The sequence below is a fragment of the Citrus clementina genome, unplaced genomic scaffold (genome assembly GCF_000493195.1).
Source record: "Citrus clementina cultivar Clemenules unplaced genomic scaffold, Citrus_clementina_v1.0 scaffold_8, whole genome shotgun sequence".
Taxonomy (NCBI): domain Eukaryota; kingdom Viridiplantae; phylum Streptophyta; class Magnoliopsida; order Sapindales; family Rutaceae; genus Citrus; species Citrus x clementina.
In genome coordinates this window covers 17528060-17552348 of record NW_006262022.1, presented here as the reverse complement: position 1 = coordinate 17552348, position 24289 = coordinate 17528060, and the positions used below count along the sequence as shown (strand labels likewise).

The window sequence follows — 24289 nt, the reverse complement described above, 5'->3', positions numbered from 1 at the left end:
CTACTCAAAAGATTCGGCATTGATGACTCAAAGACCAAAAACACTCCAATGAGCACAACAACCAAACTTGACAAAGATGAAAAAGGCAAGGAAGTGGATATCAAAATGTATCGAGGTATGATCGGATCTTTACTTTATTTCACTGCAAGTAGACCCGATATCATGTTTAGTGTATGCTTGTGCGTAAGATTTCAATCTTGTCCCAAGAAATCTCATTTGCTTGCTGTTAAAAGAATTTTCTGTTATTTCAGTGGAACCATAGATATTGGCCTTTGGTATCCTAGGGGAACTCATATAGATTTAACATGTTATTCGGATGCGGATTTTGCTGGTTACAAAGTTGATAGGAAAAGCACTAGTGGAACATGCTATATCCTAGGTCACTCACTTGTTTCATGGTTTAGCAAGAAACAAAATTCTGTTGCACTCTCAACTACCGAGGCCGAATATATAGCTGCAGGATGTTGTTGTGCACAAGCTCTTTGGATGAAACAAAAACTTAGAGACTATGGTATTAACCTAGAACAAATTTCCATTAAGTGTAATAATACTAGTGATATAAATCTTTCAAAGAATCCCATTCAACACTCTAGAACCAAGCATATAGAAATAAGACATCATTTCTTGAGAGATCATGTTCAAAAGGAAGATACTGCATTAGAGTTTATTTCTACAGAAAAATAACTTGTCAATATTTTTACCAAACCCCTTAGCGAAGAACAATTTTCGAAAATTCAGCATGAACTTGGGATGATGAAATTTTCGCATTAACGTCTCTATTCATGCTATTGAGTGTACTGAATTGATTAACTTATTTATGATTTAATATTTATGAAATGCTTAAGCTGGATATTCAAATGATGTATTTGCTTTGTTAATTCTTGATTGATTATATGAATTAATTGCTTGAATACATGTTCATGAATCATGCATTAAAATGGATCCTAAAACATTTTTAGATCAATTAAATGATCTTGGAATGTATTATTTGCTGGCCAAAAATTAAATCAAATGTGTGAAATTATAGATAAAATAAATGGATAACAGTTTCCAATAAACGGTGAACCGTTTTATTCTAGAAACGAAATTATATGTCTGTTTTTTTACTCTTTCACCGTTTGATGCAATCGGTAAACCGTTTAAAAATAGAGAGTCCTCTAACATTTACTCCTTAGCCGTTAAGAACTTAACCTTTCACCGTTTCCCATTCTTTAGCCTCTGGAAGTTACCCTTTAACCGTTTAAATAAACGGTTAACCGTTTTCATGATTATAAAACTGTTCAAAGGTTTTTTCTCCTCCTTCTCCAGTTGCCATTTCACCGTTTCGGCCATTGTTGCGCAGCCGAAGGTTCCTCTTCTCTCAAACCTTCATTTTTCTTGCTTTTCTTGCCAAATCAAACCTATAACATCATCTCTTATCACCTTTAGAACACTTTCACCAATTCAAATCTTCAAATCAAGCCCAAAATTGAAAAATCCCAAATCTAAACCCTAACTGCAACCGTTCGGGTTTCTTCCTTTTTAACCTGATTCTTGCCCTTCTTCAACCCAATTGAGCCTCAAAATCACATCCTTTACTCATTCCTAAGCAAATAATCGGTTCATCTTCTTCTCATCACATCTCTCCCGTAATTTTCAAACTCTGTTGTGCTTCACCATTACTGCACCCCCTCAGAGAAATCTCAGGCAAAAATTTGTGCCTCCAAGGAACCCTATACCACCATGGGAAGTCTCTGAATTCGCAAGAATTCATTTCCCCATGCCTTCCTTGGCGAAGCGGTTCGAGGATCGCTTCAATGGTCGAAAGGTACTTGACTCTTCTTAAGTTGAAATAGATGATTTCAATACCTTAATTGTATGTGGTAAAAGCATTAGGGATATGCTTCAGCCATGGGAGTCTGCCATTGACTTTGATGGCCGAGTTTATCCTAATTTAGTGCGAGTCTTTTATTCGAACATGGAAATCTCCGCAACTCGCCTAGATAGGATAGTTACTCAAATCGGCGGTGTGCCTATAGAATTTGATGATGAGGACCTAACTGGCTTTCTAGGTATCTTTAGTGAGGGTCATGATATTTATACCTCTAAGAAGCCCTTTCTTTTGACGGTTTTAGTCATGTTGATGGAGTCCGTAATATTTGTCGTCGTCGAGACTTGTCTGATAAGATCTGTCTTCTACCTTTTCGGTCTCAACTTTTACCTCTCTAAGTTCGCATTCTTCACACTATTTTACAGCGCATAGTGACACCTAGGAAGGGTCACTCGGATGAGGTTACGAGATTGGATGTTGGCCTATTAGATAGCCTCATTTCAGGCCGTCCCATTAACCTCAGCTATGTTATTGTGCGGCACATGTTGAGTACTCCCGCGGTTAACCACCGCTTGCTTCCATATGGCAGTATCATTACTAAGATACTGCGATGCTTTGAGGTGCCTCTTCTTGATACCGGTTATATGGAGACTAGACGGATTGGTCTCAAGGCCATGATTAGTATTGGTTTTACTAAGAAGAATGCTGAGTGGATAAAAACAAACAACTCCAAAAATCGGGATACCTTGATTGCTCCAGAGGACGATCGGATGCTCAACGATGTCTATCCTCCCGATAAGCTTCCAGATTTTAGATTAGGAGTTCATCCTCATCCTCCGCGTCCCCGTTTTGTACCTCGGCCTCCAGCTGACTCTAACTCTTAGGAGCGCGCGATGGGTGCTGACATTCCCTCCTCTTCCGAGACGCCTCTAGCTCCCGAGCAGCCTCCTGCTCATGAGCCATCTGCTGTTCCTGAGCAGCCATCTACCTCTGAGCCACTTCCGGCTCCAGTTCAGCCCCCTGCTTCAGACGTTGTACAGCAGTTGATTGCTGATGTTCACCGAATTTTGGAGCGCCAGCAGCTGATTCTTGATCGGTTGGACACTTTTTCCTGTGACCACCAGCAGCTACATTCTGACTTTCAAACCTTCCAGCAGCAGAGCATTGATCAGCAGCTTGAGCTTATCGCTGGACAGGGCACTCTTCTCTGATATTTCGGCTATGATCCGGGGAGCACATCTTCTCCACCTCCATAGTTTCTAAGTTCTATTTTCGCACATACATTTTATATTTTGGTTGTTTGCATGTTGCCATTTATATTTTTATATACACTGCTACCTCTATATGCTCTTTATGAATTTTGATGACATGTTTTTGTGATGTTCTTGATGTTGGATGACTTGATATTAGTTGATGAAATTGTTGGTTTATTGGTTAATGGAGTTGTTGGTTTGTTTGTTCATGGCGTTGTTGGTTTGTTGAATGATGGAGTTGTTGTTAATATATTTTGAAAGTGTTTTAATCTCATTTTGTATTAGTGGTTTTGCTCCATTTTAAGGGGAAACTCTGCCAAAATTTTCACTCGCCAAAACTGGGTAACTTCTTTAACGGATTTCCAATTTTCCTTTCTCTCCTTTCTTTTTGATGATGAAGGGGGAGATAATTATGGGGAGATTTAAAATGAATTTAAAAATGTTTTCTTGAGCAAAAATCTTTTTATTTGACATTTCTTAATTTGGCCATACATTTAGGGGAGCATATATTAAGGGAGAGTAAAATATTGAATGAAGTTTGTCATCATCAAAAAGGGGGAGATTGTTAACATGAATATGTTAATAATATTGATTTTGATGATAACAAACTTTAAATGGTTTTTGATTAAAATGTTAGAGTTATTCCTTAATAAACGAAAGCCTTATAATCATTCCAATCATATTCATAACAGATGGACTTTCAAATTAGAAAATAATTCTCTGCAAAATCTGGTTTAAAATGTGATTCTGGAAATAAACGGTGAACCGTTTTCTTTCAAACGGTTAACCGATTAAAACCAGAGAGCAACATATTACCTAAGCTCTAACCGATTAAGAAAAACAGAAAACACAATAAGCTGGGAAGGCTACTGGAATTTAACGGTGAACCGTTTATTTAAACGGTTAACCGATAAAATCTAGAATTGAAGGTTGTACTCTTCTGGCACCATTTAACAAAACCAGATAAGGCTAAATTGTTTTGCAGGTTACTGGAAACAAACGGTGAACCGTTTATTACAAACGGTTAACCGATAATATCCAGAGAGGTCACTTCATGCAAATCCTTAACCGTTTAATGTAAACGGATAACTGATGTTCTTCTTGCAGGTCTCTGAAATTTAACGGCGAAAGGGTAATCCTAAACGGCAAACCGTTTATTTGAAATTTGGCCCAATGGTAACTTTTGACTAGCCTAAACGGTTAACCGTTAATGGTTAACGGCGAACCGTTTTCAGGTAGACAGTTTGTAACGGCTAGTTTTTTCAGCTCCAACTATAAACAAACTCAATCAAATTTAAACAAACTGGATCACAACACGACTATTAAGCTTATACTCGAGAATACAATCTTCATAGAGCCTTGAACACATTCTTACTTTATCTATTCACATATTGGGCATCATTGTGTAATCTTAAATATTGTGAGAGGCAAAACAAATTTGTAATCTTTTGTTTTGAGTGATTGTAAGTGTTGGGATACACTTGGGTTAAATAGATTGAGATAATCTCTTTTACTAAAGGTTATTGACACCTTGGAAGTCAAGTGTAAGCATTTGAAGCCTTGGAGGCTTGCTTAGTGGAATCCTCAAGCCCGGAAAGCTTGAAGGCGTGGACGTAGGCGACGTTGGCCGAACCACGTAAAAATCTCTGTGTTTGAATCTCTCTTCCCTTATCTTTTTATATTGTTATCAACTTATTTGTTATTACTTTGAATTTGGTTTATATTTGCATTAAGTTTTTCTTTATAAATTGAATAATTTTTAGAATTTCAATTCACCCCCCCTCTTGGGTTGCATAACTAGAATTTCATCTTGATGGGTTGGGGAGAACGTATAAAATAAATGAAAAAGAAAATTATACCTTGGAATGAAATATAAGTAGCGTTTAATTTTTTTTTCTGAAATTTGAATGTGTTTGAATTTGACTGAAATCTAAATAGGTCTAAATACATATATTTGAATGACATGCTTATTTTTCTTTTTTTAATATATGAATATGAGTGTTAGGTTGTTTGTTTTTCAAAACGAAAACATTTGATATATGCTATTTTAATATATATTTATTGTTTCAACATACAACAAATTATAAATAAATTATTTTATTAGTAAAAAAATTGATAATGTTTAACTTAACAAAGCATGAGAAATAAAATATATATCTAACACATGTATTTTTTTACATTGATGTATGATAAGATAATTTTTTCTTGTTAATTACATAAGTCAATCAAGAATTGTTTAATTATTTGAATTAAAATTATTGTGTTAAATAAAATTCAAAATCTATTATAAAAATAGTAAATATAAATACAAAGATATGAACCTATTATAAAACATTAAAATTCTATTATGTTTAAAATTCTCATTCAAAAAAAAAAAAGAAAAAAAATTATAGTTGAATACATGCATATAAAAAAAAGGGATAAATAAAAAAATAACAGTAGGAAATGAATTTATTAAATAAGGATATTAATGAGAGAGAATATTAAAATTCTATTTAGGTGTTTTGCCATTCAAATAAAAGTAAGAATATTTAACTTTTGTTATTCATATTTAAACATCTTACAATCTAACGTAAGTGAACAATCAAACTCAAAACTACAAATGTCTACAAATAATTAAAATTCAAATTTTAGACAAAAGCCAAACAACCCCCTAATGGCTTTTTTTTAAAGGGTTAGCTTAGTAAACTAACCTTTAGTTTCTTTTCTTTAATGCTACTAAGACTCTTGCTTAGGCTCACATCTTATATTACTCAACATTCCAAAAGTATTATTGTAGAAACAAAGAAAAATTAACATTTAACTTAACATAACTAATGTTGGAGTATTTTTAAAATATTGAAAATAAACGAGTATTTAATCCAAAATGCCGTAATTAAATGAGCATCCACCCAAGAAAAAACAAATGAGTCTTATCTCTTAAAATAAGTTAAGAACAGAGAAAAGTTATTAGGAATTTTAGATTAAAAAAAAAAGGAAGCAAATGTAGGAGGTGACACTCCTCACGTACGATAAAAGATTTTTACAGTCATAATGTTAGGACCAAACAAATTTTTATTACAATGAAAAGGTAATGACTTAATAGAAGTGTAGTTACAAAAAATTTTATTTAGACTTAATTATTCTTAATGCAAGTGATATAGAGATAAAATATTTACTAGATTAATAATTAATTAGTATAGTATGTCAAATCAAATGTATAATCATTGATGAAAGATAGATATAGAAAATTAGTTCATGTATCTATATAGTACTCAAAATATGAAAAGTCATAATAAAAGTCCAAATATTTGTATTCTCTTTAATGTTTTTCTCTCAATATATCTAAAAATGCTATACAATAATTTATTAAAAACTCTAAAGAATAAATCATATATTGTCATAAACAAATTTAGAAAAAATATTTTATTTCATCTTAAACCTTTAATGTAAGATAACATTATATTTTTGCAATATACAGATAATTATTACTATACATAGATTCTTTACGAAGGGATTCAGAAAAATTATAACTTATTATAATTAATGTGGAGTCTATTTTTATTTATATCTAGTTTAAATTGAAACTATATTTTTTTATAACTATATAAAGGTTATTTCTGTTGGGATCATGTGCTCTCTAAAGAATATTAATTTACCTACTTGTAATAAATACAATGTCTTATTAATAAAATATTTAAAATATTTTTCAAACATCTTAATTGCATAAATATTTTGAATAAGGTTAGTTTAATCATATTATATGTATTTATGTGATCATCATGTGGATTCACAGAAAACATAAATACAAATTATCTTATGATTAAATAAATTGGTTTCGTAGTTCATAAATAGAGTTGGACACTTTATTATGTTTAGACTGTAGTAAATTCATTAAATGATTTGTCTTAATCATTTATGAATTTACTGATGTAATTTGAAAACATTGAACTGGATCACATATGAGATTTAATTATTTATGAATTTACTGATGTAATTTGAAAACATTGAACTGGATCACATATGAGATTTAATTAACCTTGAAATGATTGTCAGACTTATTAAATAATTTATTGCAATCTCAATCTTGAGTTAATTATAGTTTCATGTTGAGTTACCAATAGGCGCAACATACATTTGTAGTCAAGATTATCCGGTATCTTAGTGGAAGTAATTATGAGCAGTGAGATTATAGATTAACAATATAGTATTTGTAAAACACATCTCTTGACTAGCTTTTAGTACTTGATTATAGAATTCTCTGGCCAGAGTGTGTCGACATAACTAGTATGTTGAAAATGATCATTAGAGAAAATAGTAAGTGTCAAGGAACAAGATGTAATTAAATTGATTGGACAGTTGAGATATCGATATAATTAGCAATATGGTATAAAGGATTGTTTAGTAAAGAAATCAATGTGGCATGGGTCAAATTATTATTCGAGAGCACTATCCTAGATAATATACAATTATTGAGGTTAGTTTCATTCTTTTAGAAGAGTAGATTTGGAATTAAATAATTGGGTTAGTTTAATTACAGTCTAATTATTGTAGCCACTATTGTATGTTCTTATATGATCTCAGGGTTAGCTCATTTAATTAATTACATCACTTGTGGATTGATAAGTAAAATAACTAACTATTTGGGTTAATAGGGTAACTATAGTATTTGGTGAGAGACTCCATTTAATATGTTTGTGTCTAAAGAGTCTTGTGTTATTTTAAATTAAATATTTTGATTTAATAGAATTAAAAAAGGATATAAATAAGGAGCCTAGGGTTTTCACTAATAGAAATATAAAAAAACTTGTTTCTCTACAAAAAGGGACACATGAGCCACAATATACAGATTAGAGAAAAATAAGTTTTTCTCTCTCATTTTGAGAGAAAACGTTTTCTCTTACTAGTTGCTTATAGTAGTGATAAATACGCCCACACATTAAATATAGATCAAACTTTAGTCATAACCTGGAAGATCGTTGGTGAAATATCGTGATCTTAACAGGATTGGTAGTAATAGATCATGATTTGAGAACTTAAATTACTTCTACGAAAAAGCAAAGAAATTATTTCAAGATAATGGTAATTTTATATATTGTATGAGAATTGTGATCCTAACATTTCCACTATTAAACTATTTTTAAACCAACAATTTTTATACAAACTATCACTATAGAGAAGTTCTACTACAACAATCTAGACGTAAATTTCGTGAATAACTAAACAATCAACAACACAATAATCTTTATGTTCCCTCTTCCATGTAATTGTGAACCAAGAATTAGAGGAATAAGAAGAACTTTTGTGGATAAATCAGTTGACTATTGCAGGATCAAATTGTTAGATATAAGATAAATTAAAACTCCATGTCCCAACAAAAATATTCTAATCAATACAAGGTAATCCATGTTTAAAATTTTATCAGAATTAACAGTCAATAAGAAGGTGCATTACTTCTTGAGATAAGAATTGATACGGATAAGCCACATTAATTGTGACCACCGTCAAGTAAACCATAATGCTGACACAAATCAGTTGCCCAATTTGACCAGCAAAATTTAAAACCACCATTTTTCCCATCTCGCTCTCTCTTATCTTCAGAAACTTGCCCATATTGAGGAAGAAAAGTATATCATTGTTCTCCAAGACCAAATCTAAATTGAAATTCCCGAGAGTCAAAGAAATCTGCAATTAGAAGATTTGATCGTTTGAATAAGTCTAGAAGTCAATAAGACTTGTTATGTAATGCTCTTACATTTTAAAATATTGGTTCCCTATAAATTCATGTAGTACCACTCAATAAAACTTCACAAACAAAAGAATTAAAAATGGGAAAATTAAGCCTATGCATGGTGTTGCTAATTTGTTCAATGGCTATTGCCTCTGCCCAGCAATGCGGCCGGCAAGCCGGTGGCCGGACTTGTGCCAACAACCTATGTTGCAGCCAGTATGGTTATTGTGGCTCAACTGATGAGTATTGCTCACCTTCTAAGAATTGTCAAAGTAATTGTAGGCCCGGCAGCAGCAGCAGCGGTGATGGCCAAAGTGCTTCTAATGTTAGAGCAACTTATCACTTTTACAATCCTGAACAAAATGGATGGGACTTGAATGCTGTGAGTGCTTACTGCTCAACATGGGATGCAAACAAGCCCTTGTCTTGGCGCAGGAAATACGGATGGACTGCCTTCTGTGGCCCCGTTGGGCCTCGTGGACAAGCTTCTTGTGGCAAGTGCTTAAGGGTAAGATAACTATATATCACAACGTATGAGATATTATTGATATTTCCAATCCACAGTTTTTGGGTTTTATTGCTCGTATTTTTTCTACGATTTTCATTCTTGATTGTTTTGTGGTTGAGCTGAATTTTCTGTGAAATTTTTTACATTAGAGGGTAGCAAAATTCATCCTCCCTTTCAATATTTCATGTGTTTTTATTTTTTAAAAGCAAAATGTTTTCGAGATTTTATATTTATTACCGTTTTTTAGAAAATTGTGACAGATTCATAGATATTTATTAATAAAATAAAGAAGTATTATTATATCTACTTAAATACGTGCTAAGCCTTACCATTAAAATGAACACAAAAATAAAACAAGTAAAAAAGTTAAAAGTAAAAATTATTAGGAAGTCGCTTGACCCAAAAGTTTAAGCTGATAGGTAAAAGCTCAATAATAGTATTTAAGACAAGTGTTAACACAAATTTATAAACAATCAAATCTGCTTATTTGTGTACTTTAAACATTTGTAGGATGAGTAGGATGAGTAGGATAAGTGTTAGTGATAAATTAAGAGCTTGATAGTCAGAAGAGGAAATTAATTAATTGAAATTGCATTTGCATGCAGGTGACTAACAGAGCCACAAGAGCTCAAGCAACTGTGAGAATTGTTGATCAGTGCAGCAATGGAGGTTTAGATTTGGACGCTGGTGTTTTCCGGCAGCTCGATACTGATGGAAGAGGCAATGCTCAAGGTCACCTCATGGTGGACTACCAGTTCGTTAACTGTGGAGATTGAATCAAATTATGAATATGAATAAAATAAACAGACATAATAAGTGTAATAATTGATGAAGTGTTTATTGAATAAGAGTGTTGATTAATTTAATTAAATTAAGAATGTGAAAGAATATGAGTTGATAATGACTTTGTCCGTGTTGTGATCATATTGAAATTAAATTAATTACAAGATCGTTTAATTACAATGTTGTATTTCTCTATTAATTGTTGTTGTAGTAATCAAAGGTGGACCCAAAATCTTTGATCAGGTAGAGCTATTGTATCTATTTGAGCGAATATTGGTCCCTATAAAGAGCAATAAGATTACATGCATCAAGTAATGATGCGACATTAAAAATTTGGCTCGATCAAAATACCTAGCCGCTAAGAATTTCCGACAACAATTCTCTTAATACAAGTAACAAGTTAAAGGCGGTGTAGAGGTATCGTCAGAAATCCTTATTGGTAACATGCGGTTCGTATAGAATTTCCCTTGTACATACTCATAAAATCTTTGCCAAATGAAGTGGGAAATATCACCACCATTTAAATGCAATCAAAGGACCAACACCGAGTAAAAAATGAGGAGTTGGATTATTGCCATCCCTTTAAATCCCTAGCAAATCCCCTTTTCTAACATTACCCCATTAAACAAACAAAATAATTCAAGTTTTTAAAAATACCCTCCACCCCGTTCCTAGTAATACCCATATAAACATGTTTCCTTCTCATTTTCTAATAATTCATTCTATGTTTCTATGTAGGAGATACATACATACATACATACATATATATATATATATATATATATATATATACATACATGCATGCATGCTTCAGTCGCTACGGTTCACAAACTTGTAGGCCACATCATTGTTAACTACAAGCTTGTGAACTGTAGTGACCACTGAAGCATGCTTGCATCCATGCATGCGCTATCGATTAATGTCCAATTAAGGCTGTTTATATATGTACTAAATAAGCTTCTTCCTCTCAAGAAGTACCAAAAAGAATTAAGTGCTTATTGTCAATACCCATAAGCCATGCACCCTTAAATTTGTATATAAACTTAAGTGCTTATTTGGCTATGACCATAAGCCACCTTACTGTATGTAAGCTACCAGTGTGTGATTATTAATAAAATGTATCTCCAGGAGCCTCGTCCCTTAGAGAGTACTTAAAAATCTTTTTTGTTTTTTTGTTATCAAAAAGGGCTTAGCTAAGCTAAGACACAACAGAGCAAGGAATTATCGTCCCATAAATATCATAACAAAGCCAAGGACCAAGACCTATAGAAGGTTCTTGAAATCCGAGAGGTAAGAGCTTGCATTTTTGACCAAGTAGTCAGCCGCAAAATTGGCCTCACGATAGATTTGTCTAAAATAAATATTCCAATTCTTCATGAGGAGATTCTTGATCGAGTTTATTAAGGGTATGTGCAGATTCGGTGTATGATCTCTAGACTCCAGCATATGAATGATGCAAAGGCTACCAACCTCTGCTTATAAAAAAACGAAAGCCATTAATCATTAAAACTCTTATTTTGTAACAAACAATTTCACCACTGGGCATTGTAGCAAGAAATTCATTTTAATTTGGGATTAACTAAAATGATATTTCAATTCAACATTTGCAGGATTAGTGACTTTAATTTATAGATAAAATAAAAAATTTATCTACCTTACTAGGAATGATACAATAAGTCTTACCATTCGAAATTCATATTTTTTTACAAAGTGAAATAACGAAAATAAAGGATCAGTGTTGAAAAAAAGATGTTAAATACATTAAAAGGGCAAAAAATTTTTAAAAAAAACACTATTTTTGCCCCTTACAACATACTTCAACAGTAATTAAAATATATATATATACATATATATCATTTAGCCCTCTATTTCCATAGGATTTGAACAGAGGGTGCCTATCCAAAAAACGTTATCTTTATAAAAGCTGTATTAATTTGCGTATAAGACTGAAGAACATAATAAAACGTAATTAATCATATGAAAGTTCTTTTTTCCAAGGATTTTAATATAATTGTATGCACAAGGAATGTCAAAATTGGTAGAATCAATTAAAATATTGTTAAAATAAATGTTTTAACAGTACCTATTTAGCAGACGTATTAATAGGCATATTTGTTGTGCCTTCCTAAAAAGTGTGCTCTAATTAAAAGGAAAACAAAAAATAAAAATTGCCTCATTCAATTAGTGGTAGGGCAGGCCTGGGTGGTTCGGTTTCTGCATATAAATAAACAAACTCATAAATCCAGAATAAACAACATTCACAAGATGACGATGAGAAAGTTTAGCCTCTTGCTTTGCATTTATGTGGTATTAATTGTAAGCCTAACAATGGTGGCATATACTGTGAAGGCTCAACAATGTGGCCGCCAAGGGCTTGACAGGCCTTGTCCCAACAATCTGTGCTGCAGCCAGTTTGGTTTTTGTGGCTCCACTTATGATTACTGCTCGCCGTCCGAAAATTGTCAGTTTAATTGTTGGCCGCCTGCAGCTGCTGGGAACTAAATAAATTTGTCTCAACGCACGAATAGAAAAATGGGTGTGCTCATATATATGTTAGAATTAATCATCTGTCAATGAGAAAATATGTTATGTGTAACCGATATATAAATAAACTTTGTTCATGATTCAATCCATTAAATTATTGTGACTTGTGTGGGAAGAAGCTCCTGTGAATGAGATGGCTCGAATCAGATTCTTTCGATTGGAAACTTAATCTTGGAAGATTTTCTAGGACAGAAAAATATCATTGTTTTTTAATGGCTCAAAGGCCAAAAGAAAAAGAAAGAAAGAAAAAGCCTCAAATGCCAATTGATACCAAAAAAATAGAATAAAATTGTAATGGCCAAATGGCCATGATACTTAATTGAGAAGCTTCAAGATCATATCTTCAGAATAATGATGTATCTTTATCAAAAGGGTAAAATTTGATTGCCCGACAAAGTAAATTGATTATCATTATTTCATCTTCAAAATTCTGGAAAGTTATCAATTCACCCTCGAAAATTAATTAAAAATGTAAAATGGTTGGGGTGGATTGATGAATTTTCGAGATTACGGGGGTGCATTAAATGATGATAGGCAATTGATTTGTTTGTGCAGCCAAATGAAACCTCATCAAAATTTTCGTAGATATATATATTTCTTTTAAATGAATCTTGATGGGTTGGGGAGAACACATAAAATGAATGAAACAGAAAATTATACCTTGGAATGAAAAATAGGTAGCGTTTGATGTTTTGTTGAAATTTGAATGTATGTTGAATTTGATTGAAGTCTAAATAGATCTAAATATATATATTTGAATGACATGTTTATTTTTATTTTTCAATATTTGAATATAAGTGTTAGGTTATTTGTTTTTCAAAAAAGAAAACATTTGAAATATGATATTTTAACATATATTCATTGTTCAAACACACAACAAATTATAAATAAATTATTTTATTCGTAAAAAAATTGATAATGCTTAACTTAACAAAACATGAAAATTAAAATATATATCTAACACATTTTTTTACGTTAATAAATGATACTTATAATGTTATTTTTAATATATTAAACTGATATTTTTTCTTATTAATTACATAAGCCAATCAAGAATTGTTTAATTATTTGAATTAAAATTATTGAGTTAAATAAAATTCAAAATCTATTATAAAAATAGTAAATATAAATACAAAGAGATGAACCTATTATAAAACATTAAAGCTCTATTATGTTTAAAATTCTCATTCAACAAAAAAAAAAAAATTATAGTTGAATACATGTACATAAAAAAGGGATAAATAAAAAAATAATAAAAATAAGAAATAAATTTATTTAATAAGGGTATTAATGAGAGAGAATATTAAAATTTCATTAAGATGTTTTGTCATTCAAATAAAAGTCAAAATATTTAACTTTTTTTATTCAGATCTAAACATCTTATAATCTAATATAAGTGATGAACAACAAAAAATTTAAAAGCTATAAATGTCTGAAAATAATTAAAATTCAGATTTTAGACAAAAGCCAAACAACCCCCTAATGACTTTTTTTAAAGGATTAGCTTAGTAAATTAACCTTTAGTTTCTTTTATTTAATGCTACCAAGACTCTTGCTTAGGATCACATCGTATATTACTCAACATTCCAAAAGTAATATTGTAGAAACAAAGAAAAATTAACATTTAACTTAACATAACTAATGTTGGAGTATTTTTTAAAATATTAAAAATAAACAAGTATTTAATCAATGAGCATCCACCCTAAAAAAGAAAAAATAGCCTTATCTTATTTTATAAGCTAAGGAATAGAGAAAAGTCATTAGGAATTTTAGATTAAAAAAAAGAGAAGCAAGCGCAAGAGGTGACATACATCATGTAAGTTCTTTACAGTCGTAACGTTAGGATCAAACAAATTTTTATTACTATCTAAAGGTTATGACTTAATAGAGGTGTAGTTACAAAAATTATTATTTAAACTTAATTATTCTTAGTGCAAGTAATATAGAAATAAAATATTCACTACATTAATAATTAATTAGTATAGCATATCAAATCAAATGTATAATTATTGGTGAAAGATAGACATAGAAAATTAGTACATGTATCTATATAGTACTCTAAATATCGAAAGTCATATTAAAAGTCCAGATATTTGTGTTCTCTTCAATGTTTTTCTCTCAATATAAGTTCTAAAAATGTTGTGCAATAATTTAGTAATAACTCTAAAGAATAAATTATATATTGTCGTAAATGAATTTAGAAAATTTTTTATTTTATCTTAAATCTTATGTAAGATAACATTAGATTTTTGCAATATACAGATAAGTACCACTATATAGAGATTCTTGAAGAAGGGATGTAGAAAAATTATAACTTATTATAATTAATGTGGAGTCTATTTTTATTTATAATTAGTTCAAATCAAAACTATAATTTTTTATAACTATATAAAGGTTGTTTCTACATAAACTATCACTACAGAGAAATTTTACTACAACAATCTAAACATAAATTCAGTGAATAACTAAACAATCAACAACACAATAATCTTTATATTCCCTCTTCCATGTAATTGTGAACCAAGAATTAGAGGAATAAGGGGAACTGTTGTGGATAAATCAGTTTGACTATTGCAGGATCAAATTGTTAGATAAACGATTAATTAAATGTCCCTGTCCCAACAAAATATTATAATTAATACAAGGCGATCCATGTTTAAAATTTTATCAGAATTAACAGTCAATAAGAAGGTACATTACTTCTTGAGCTAAGAATTGATACGGATAAACCACATTAATTGTGACCACCGTCAAGAAAACCATAATGCTGACACAAATCAGTTGCCCGGTTTGACCAGCAAAATTTAAAACCACCATTTTTCCCATCTCGTTATCTCTCTTCTTCAGAAACTTGCCCGTATTGAGGAAGAAAAGTATATCATTGTTCTCCAAGAACAAATCTAAGTTGAAATTCCCGAGAGTCAAAGAAATCTGCAACTAGAAGATTTGATCGTTTGAATAAGTCTTGAAGTCAATAAGACATGTTACGTAATGCTCTAACATTTTAAAATATCGGTTCCCTATAAATTCATGTAGTACCACTCAATAAATCTTCACAAACAAAAGAATTAAAAATGGGAAAATTAAGCTTATGCATGGTGTTGCTAATTTGTTCAATGGCTCTTGCCGCTGCCCAGCAATGCGGCCGGCAAGCCGGTGGCCGGACTTGTGCCAACAACCTATGTTGCAGCCAGTATGGTTATTGTGGCTCAACTGATGAGTATTGCTCACCTTCTAAGAATTGTCAAAGTAATTGTAGGCCCGGCAGCAGCAGCAGCGGTGATGGCCAAAGTGCTTCTAATGTTAGAGCAACTTATCACTTTTACAATCCTGAACAGAATGGATGGGACTTGAATGCTGTGAGTGCTTACTGCTCAACATGGGATGCAAACAAGCCCTTGTCTTGGCGCAGGAAATACGGATGGACTGCCTTCTGTGGCCCCGTTGGGCCTCGTGGACAAGCTTCTTGTGGCAAGTGCTTAAGGGTAAGATAACTATATATCACAACGTATGAGATATTATTGATATTTCCAATCCACAGTTTTTGGGTTTTATTGCTCGTATTTTTTCTATGATTTTCATTCTTGATTGTTTTGTGGTTGAGCTGTATTTTCTGTGAAATTTTTTACATTAGAGGGTAGCAAAATTCATCCTCCCTTTCAATATTTCATGTGTTTTTATTTTTTAAAAGCAAAATGTTTTCGAGATTTTATATTTATTACCGTTTTTTAGAAAATTGTGACAGATTCACAGAAATTTATTAATAAAATGAAGAAGTATTGGTATGTCTACTTAGATACGTGCTAAGCCTTACCATTAAAATGAACACAAAAATAGAACAAGTAAAAAAGTTAAAAGTACAAATTATTAGGAAGTTGCTTGACCCAAAAGTTTAAACTGATAGATAAGAGTTCAATAATAGTATTTAAGAAAAGTCTTAACACAAATTTATAAAACAATCAAATTCGTTTATTTGCCTACTTTAAGATGCAGATGATAGACAATAAAAATTCATAGGATGAGTAGGAGAAGAGTTGGTGATAAATTAAGAGCTTAATAGTCAGAAAAGGAAATAAACCAATTGAAATTGCATATGCATGCAGGTGACTAATAGAGCCACAAGAGCTCAAGCAACGGTGAGAATTGTTGATCAGTGCAGCAATGGAGGTTTAGATTTGGACGCTGGTGTTTTCCGGCAGCTCGATACTGACCGAAGAGGCAATGCTCAAGGTCACCTCATGGTGGACTACCAGTTCGTTAACTGTGGAGATTGAATCTAATTATGAATATGAATAAAATAAAAAGACATAATAATTATAATAATTGATGAAATGTTTATTGAATAGGAATGTTGATTAATTTAATTAAATTAAGAATGTGAAAGATTATGAGTTGATAATGACTCTGTTCGTGTTGTGATCTCATTGAAATTAAATTAATTACAAGATCCTTTAATTACAATGTTGTATTTCTCTATTAATTGTTGTTGTAGTAATCAAAGGTGGACCCAAAATCTTTGATCAGGTAGAGCTATTGTATCTATTTGTGTGAATATTGGTGCATATAAAAGAGTAATAAGATTACATGCATCAAGTAATGATGCGACATTAAGAATTTGGCTCGATCAAAATACCGAGCCACTAAGGATTTCTGACAACAATTCTCTTAATACAAGTAACAAGTTGAAGGTGGTGTAGAGGTATCGTCAGAAATCCTTATTGGTAACATGCGGTTCATATAGAATTTCCCTTGTACATACTCATAAAATCTTTGCCAAATGAAGTGGGAAATATCACCACCATTTGCCCAACACCTAGTAAAAAATGAGGAGTTGGATTAATGGTCCCTAGCAAAACCCCTTTTCTAAAATTACCCCATTAAACAAATAAAATAATATAAATTTTTAAAAATACCCTCCCCGTTCCCAGTAATACCCATATAAATATCTGTCCTTCTCACTTTTTAATAATTCATTCTATGTTTCTATAAAATAATCACCCAAAAATTTGAAAACATTGCAAGAATAATCAATCTTTTGACTACATTAAAAAACGTCAAGTAGATTGTAAATAGATGCAACACCAACTTTATTTTCAAGTTATAATGTTGAAACTAAATAAAGTAATGATAATTAGGTATATGAAAAGTAAATCCATGTCATCCAAATGAAAAATCAATTAATCATGTGTAACCTATAAGTTTTACCTTTGTTGTGCCTTTTCTTTTTTTTTTTAATGGCTACTAATTGAGTGTAAATTCTCCTACACTATTGCTTATTATCACATATGTCACTATATCAGATTATCATGGAGAAATGAACTTTTTATTTTACATTTAGAAAATAAATTGAATGGTTAAAGAATCTCAAATTATTTTATTCAACATTTCTTCAGTAAAAGACCGTTGGATTGATTGTTATGCACAACAATGATCATGATTTAAAATAAATTTTCTTCAAAAATGAGAATAAACACTTTAATATGGAGTGTTATTGAGAATGAGTTAATTAAGTGGTATTTATGTTATTGACGTAAAGATATTTCAAAGCAGAAAATACGTTTAATCATATGAGGGCTTTTTCCCAAGAAAGGAGGTTACATTAGAACTTTAGAGGGCTGCTAACAGTAGCAATGAAAATGAGAATTCTGAGACGCATCAAAGGCCCAACACGACACCAGCATCAATATGAGATTGTTGAGCGTCAGTATACTGCTGGAATGACAATCTTCGCCTTCGGCTTGAAAATTTGAAGAATTTCATGTAAGAATAAAGATCCAACCCTTCCTCCAAAGTTTTAAGTTTTCTTTATTAATTTGTAACAATGTCATATTGCACCACAACGATTACAGGAATTAGAAGAAATTTTGTCAATAAATCATTCAACTATTGCATGACTAAATGGTTAGATTTTTCATTAAAATATGTTTAATGAGGGTGTATAATTCAATCCGAGTAATAATGATATTTGTACTTGATAATTACACAAAAAAATATATATAACCACTAGAACAAAAAAAAAATCATTATAAAATAAAGGGGAAATGACATCTACACCCCTAAGGTTGGGAGAAATGGTCATGGAGACCCTAAAGTTTTAGGGAGACGAAGACTCCTTTTGACCATAATACTCTTTGAATGGAGAATTTAAAAAATAATTTTAAAATTTCTAATAAATATAAATATTGTAATCTATCTAGTAGACTAACAATAATAAAATACTTTTATATAAATTATTATATTTATTTTAATAAAATATTTGTATTTATTGTTGAGATTTTAAATAAATATTTACTTTAGAGGTGTAGATGCCTTTTTCCCTAAAAGAAATTCATTCACTTTATTAATTTTGTCTTTATCTAATAAATACACATTATTTGTGTAAACCCACCCCACTTCTAAAAACTATTTACAATAAATACATTTTTTTCTAATAAATACAAATCAATAAAAAATTTTATGTAATTAATCAATTAAATCATTCTTATTTTTTTCTTACTATCAAAGTAGCTTTAATATAAGTTCTATTTAATTATTTTTCTTTATGACATAAAATGACCCACTTGCTCGAAAAAAAATATGTGTTCTTGTACCTAATACTTTAGGTACTTAATTTTGTGACTTATAATCTAACTTCTTAAATGAACTCTAATAATTTTTAATATTTTACATGTAAATGGCATAAATTTGATAGCCTAATAATTTAATGAGTATTTTCTCATAAAGACATTATGTTAGTTTAATTAAAAATTAATAATGATACTAATAAAGTAGAATTAACTATTTAGAAATAATGCATTTTGAACAAAATTAAAAAATTGTTGAAGTTAAATTCAATTTCTGGTATTTTTATCCTTTAAGGGTAAAATAATCAATTTAAATTTAGGTTAAAGCAATTTTATTAGTCAAATATAATTAAAAAAAATATAAGTCACATCAAAATAAATTAAGATAGATTTAATTGACTAGTTCTTCAGAATTCTTCTTTATTTGAAATTTTTAAAAATAATGAGAAATTTTATAATTTTTTTTCTAAAAATGGAGTGGATTTATAGAATTTGTGGGGTAGAAATATCACCACCAACTTTATTAATTTTGTCTTTATCTAATAAGTGTCCAATCGTCTTTGTCATGTGCACTTACGGTGAATTAATACCCAATAAATATATTGATAATTTTAATTAAATAATAGTTTTTCTCAGTCACTTGGGAACAACAGTGGTAAATTAATAGTTTGATAAATTTATAAAATAATGATTTTATAAAAAAAAAAGTTCTTATTTTCCTATATGACCCACTTATTGTATAAGTTAATAATTACCTAATTTATAACTAAATCCAAGTGATATGTTTATGCTTGGCTTCTGTAAAGTATGTTTTCAATAATACTTGTTGCTTCTTGAAATTGGATTTTGCCATCCTTATAAATCGTATGGAATAATCGTATAATAATCCCAAAGAATATTGCTATTTATTTTAAAATTTTATTTCAAATGATAAGTTATTATTCATTAATTCGATTAAGAGATAATACAACAAATTCACTTAAATATTATAAAAAATTATTAACTACAGTTATTTATGACACATCATGTACTCGTCCCAAAAATGTCACTCCTACACATGACAACTATATATATGATCTGCCAAATTAATTGGTACAACAAGTCTATCTCTCTCATATTACGTATCCATCTAGAATGCTCGAAAGTCCAACAAATCTAGAAATTATGATAATAAAGGCGTGAGGTCATGTCAAGGCGAGACATATCGGGTAATGCTTTTTCCATTTCGGATATTGCCATATATTTTAATAAACCAAAACACTATCTTTCTCCGGCCCTATAAATTCCAACACAACTGGCAATTGACCAAAGCACTACACACAAAATGGGTAAATTAAGCCTATGTGCGCTGCTGTTTCTTTGTTCACTTGCCATTGCCGATGCCCAGAGTGCTTCTAATGTGAGAGCAACTTCCCACTCCTACAATCCTGAACAACATGGATGGGACTTGAATGCTGTAGGTGCTTATTGCTCAACGTGGGATGCAAACAAGCCCTTGGCCTGGCGTCGCAAATATGGATGGACTGCCTTCTGTGGCCCTGTTGGACCTCGTGGACAAGCAGCTTGTGGCAAGTGCTTACGGGTGTGAGATATTAGATACTATCCTTTTTAAATTCACTTTATATATGGTTGCTTGAAGATGCAAATTAGATGGCCTTATTGAAAATTTTTTGTGCATGCAGGTGACTAATAGCGGGACAGGAGCTCAAGTAACAGTGAGAATTGTTGATCAGTGCAGCAATGGAGGTCTAGATTTGGATGCCAGTGTTTTCCGGCAGCTGGTTGGAAGAGGCAATTCTCAAAACCAGCTTATAGTGAACTACCAGTTTGTTAACTGTGGAGATTGATGAAGCTGTGTTATATATCAAATAGACCAACATTGTAAGTACAATAATTGTGGAAGTTTTTCTTGAATAATAAGAGTGTTGATTAATTATATACAAGGCACAAGCCAACTTTATGACGAAAGAATAAGAATTCACAATGAGTTAATTTTGACAAATACATGATTGTATCATTCACGCAGGGACATATTGCATGGATCATTAATTATATTGTAGTTCTCCACCAAAATCGTTGTGGGAAATGTTATTAAGTGTTCTCGATGTATAATCTCTCATTTGCTAAGTTGTCAGTACGCGTACATTTATTATTATATGATTGATTGATGAGAAATTTTAGAATATATTAGAAATGTCATATCAGTTATACAACTAATAAATATAACGTGTGTTTATTTATTTTAAAAAACTCTATATAAATACACATGTCATACATATATTAATTAATTGTATTAATTCTAACGCATTGTAAAATTTCTCCTAATTGAAAGGTATAAATAACAATAAATAATTGATAATTGTGTAGAGCTATTGCTAAATCCTTAATAGCTGCACGTCGTTTTGAACTCGTGAAATCTTTCAGGGAAATATCAGAATCATTAACTGTCAGTGGTGCTATTGGCACCCCTCTAAAAATCTATTAAAACCACTAATAATTCTTTTATTAATATTTGAATCGTCAAATCAACTTGCGTAACAATACATTCAGTAATCCAGTTCAAATTAAAAACCCCAAGAATTTTAACTTTTTCTTTGCGAATCACCTTTGTAAATGGACATATTAGTTTAAACACAATCGTACGTGCAGAGTCGTAGTTGAATTTAAACTCTTTCAACCCCAGAAAAATTATTTGGAGTTTCAACTAATAAAATAACCCATCTGTCTTTTTTCCCCTTCTTTTAAAAAAAGTTCGAAAAAGACAGATTTTTGAAACCCTTGGATAAACAGTGGTAAACATCAATTGTCATAATATATATAGTCATATATTCTCCTACCAAATCAACTAGAATGTACGTAACAGAGATAGATTAACACGTAGGTTTACCAAGAAAAACGAAGGGGTTAGGGGGATTTGTGGCGAAGGGGTGCGATTACGGAATTATTCATTATTAAAGTTATTAATGGGCTATCTAGTAAAGGGGTTCGAAAGAGTATTAGAGGGGCGCAAATAGTTCCATTATTTCAATGTTATGAAAGGCCGGACACAATACATTTTAAGTCAATATGAGAATGAAATTAAGTACTTATTATTAATTTGTAATAATGTGATATTTGCACCAACGATTACAGGAATTGGAAGCAATGTTGTCAATAAATCTATTGGCAGGCAAGCATAAAAATTACAAAGCACGTGTAAAAATGCAATGATGACATGCAATGATGACTTTTGACATGCAACGATGATTTTTAAAATAGATATAATAATTGACACTAACCTCATCAGACAACTACTATCCTCCTTCATTTATTTTTCTCCTATCAGACAACTATTAGCCTCCTTCATTTATTTTCGTCGGACTTCCTCTTGTAATTGTTACAATAGCTTGTGTATTTATATTATTGTAAAATAGACGGTAAATGATGAATACAAATTATTTCCTTTCCTTTGGCTTTTTAATAAACTCTTTCAACTATTGCATGATCAAATAGTTAGATTTTTCGAACATTCTAACTGACCCTCTATGTGACTCCTTCGAGCTCGTCGAAGTGGTGGGTGTAATACAAAATTTATCATACATAACTCTTTAATTAATTTATTCTATTCGCAATAATAATTACAAATGAGATTTTTGTTTCTCTGTTTAATCTAAAAAGGAACCAACAAATATTTGTTACCAACCCACGTTTAAAAGGTTATCCAACCAGTACTCAATGATAATTATTACATAGTTCTTCAGATAAGAATTAGCCAGGGATGAGGCACATTTTAGGACCACCAGAAGCTGAATCATGATGACACAATTCGGTCGCCCAATTTGACCAGCAACTTTCTCTTACCCATTTTCCCAATATCTCTCTTTTATTTGTTTATTTTTTTCATAGACTTCGATATGGAAAAAGAATAATAAAACATTATTAATTTAAAATGAATAATAATACTACATTTACAAACTAATGTCACAATCTTATATTCTTTCTCGCCACATACTTAAGAGTGTTAATTCAAGTTCGTGCATGTTTTATGCGTGTTATATTAAATTTAGAGACTCAATATATTTCCTCTTTTAATACTCCGATTAAAGAAAAAAAATGTTGATAAAAAAAAGAAAAAAAATATTTGTACGACGAACTTATCTGTCTAATATTTATGCACCCATCTAAAATTTTCAAATATAGAGACGGCTTAGAGAAGACTTGAAGTAAAGGTGAGGACTTACCCTGTGATCATGCTTTATCCATTCAACCCTTTGGTATTTTAGTCAACCAAAACACCATCTTTCTCAATTCTCTGGCCCTATAAATTCCAACACAACTCTTTGCAATTAATCAACCAAAACACTACACAAGAGAAAAATGGGTAAATTAAGCCTATGCTTGCTGTTGTTTCTTTGTTCACTTGCTATTGCTGCAGCCCAGAGTGCTTCTAATGTGAGGGCAACTTATCACTTATACAATCCTGAAAGAATTGGATGGGACTTGAATGCTGCAAGTGCTTATTGCTCAACTTGGGATGCAAACAAGCCCTTGGCTTGGCGTCGGAAGTATGGATGGACTGCCTTCTGTGGCCCTGTTGGACCTCGTGGACAAGCTGCTTGTGGCAAGTGCTTAAGGGTGCGTAACATAAGCATACTACCATTTTTAATTCACTTTATATGTTTACTTAGGGAGAAATTAGATGGGCTCATTGAAATCTCTTGTGCATGCAGGTGACTAATAGAGGGACAGGAGCTCAAGCAACGGTGAGAATTGTTGATCAGTGCAGCAATGGCGGTCTAGATTTGGATGTCGGTGTTTTCCGGAAGCTGGATACTGATGGAAAAGGCAATGCTCAAGGTCACCTCATGGTGAATTACCAGTTTGTTAACTGCGGAGATTGAAACATTTGAATATTAAAAAAAAAAAAAAAAAAACCAACATAATAAGAATAATAATTATGGTGTGTTGATCATATATAAATCAACCTTATGATTATAGAATAAGAATTCACAATAATTTGTGATCATGAATGTATTGTTCATGCAAAGACTGCGTGCATGGACCTTTAATTACAGTGTAGTTCTCTACTAAAGTCCTTCTGTGATAAACTTTTGAGTACTTCCAATATGCATGCGCTTT

At 31.2% G+C, this 24289-nt stretch overlaps 4 protein-coding genes across 4 annotated transcripts; all 4 read left to right on the top strand.

The window, feature by feature from the left end:
• The first annotated feature begins 8836 nt into the window (after positions 1–8836).
• LOC18034444 (wound-induced protein WIN2) lies at positions 8837–10185 on the top strand. The gene is made up of 2 exons (XM_006423952.2): positions 8837–9281; positions 9887–10185. Exons 1-2 carry the CDS (start codon positions 8871–8873, stop codon positions 10055–10057), a joined length of 582 nt encoding a protein of 193 aa, XP_006424015.1. The 5' UTR covers positions 8837–8870; the 3' UTR covers positions 10058–10185.
• Positions 10186–15653: 5468 nt separating this feature from the next.
• On the top strand, positions 15654–16913 carry LOC18034249 (hevein-like preproprotein). The gene is made up of 2 exons (XM_006423951.2): positions 15654–16093; positions 16712–16913. Exons 1-2 carry the CDS (start codon positions 15683–15685, stop codon positions 16880–16882), a joined length of 582 nt encoding a protein of 193 aa, XP_006424014.1. The 5' UTR covers positions 15654–15682; the 3' UTR covers positions 16883–16913.
• A 3582-nt stretch (positions 16914–20495) lies between these two features.
• LOC18033682 (pathogenesis-related protein PR-4) lies at positions 20496–21039 on the top strand. The gene is made up of 2 exons (XM_006423950.2): positions 20496–20753; positions 20854–21039. The coding sequence occupies exons 1-2, from the start codon at positions 20496–20498 to the stop codon at positions 21016–21018; spliced, it is 423 nt and encodes a 140-aa protein (XP_006424013.1). The 3' UTR covers positions 21019–21039.
• Positions 21040–23381: 2342 nt separating this feature from the next.
• LOC18034558 (pathogenesis-related protein PR-4) lies at positions 23382–24085 on the top strand. Its single transcript, XM_006423949.2, has 2 exons — positions 23382–23785; positions 23881–24085. The coding sequence occupies exons 1-2, from the start codon at positions 23528–23530 to the stop codon at positions 24049–24051; spliced, it is 429 nt and encodes a 142-aa protein (XP_006424012.1). The 5' UTR covers positions 23382–23527; the 3' UTR covers positions 24052–24085.
• Positions 24086–24289: the final 204 nt, after the last annotated feature.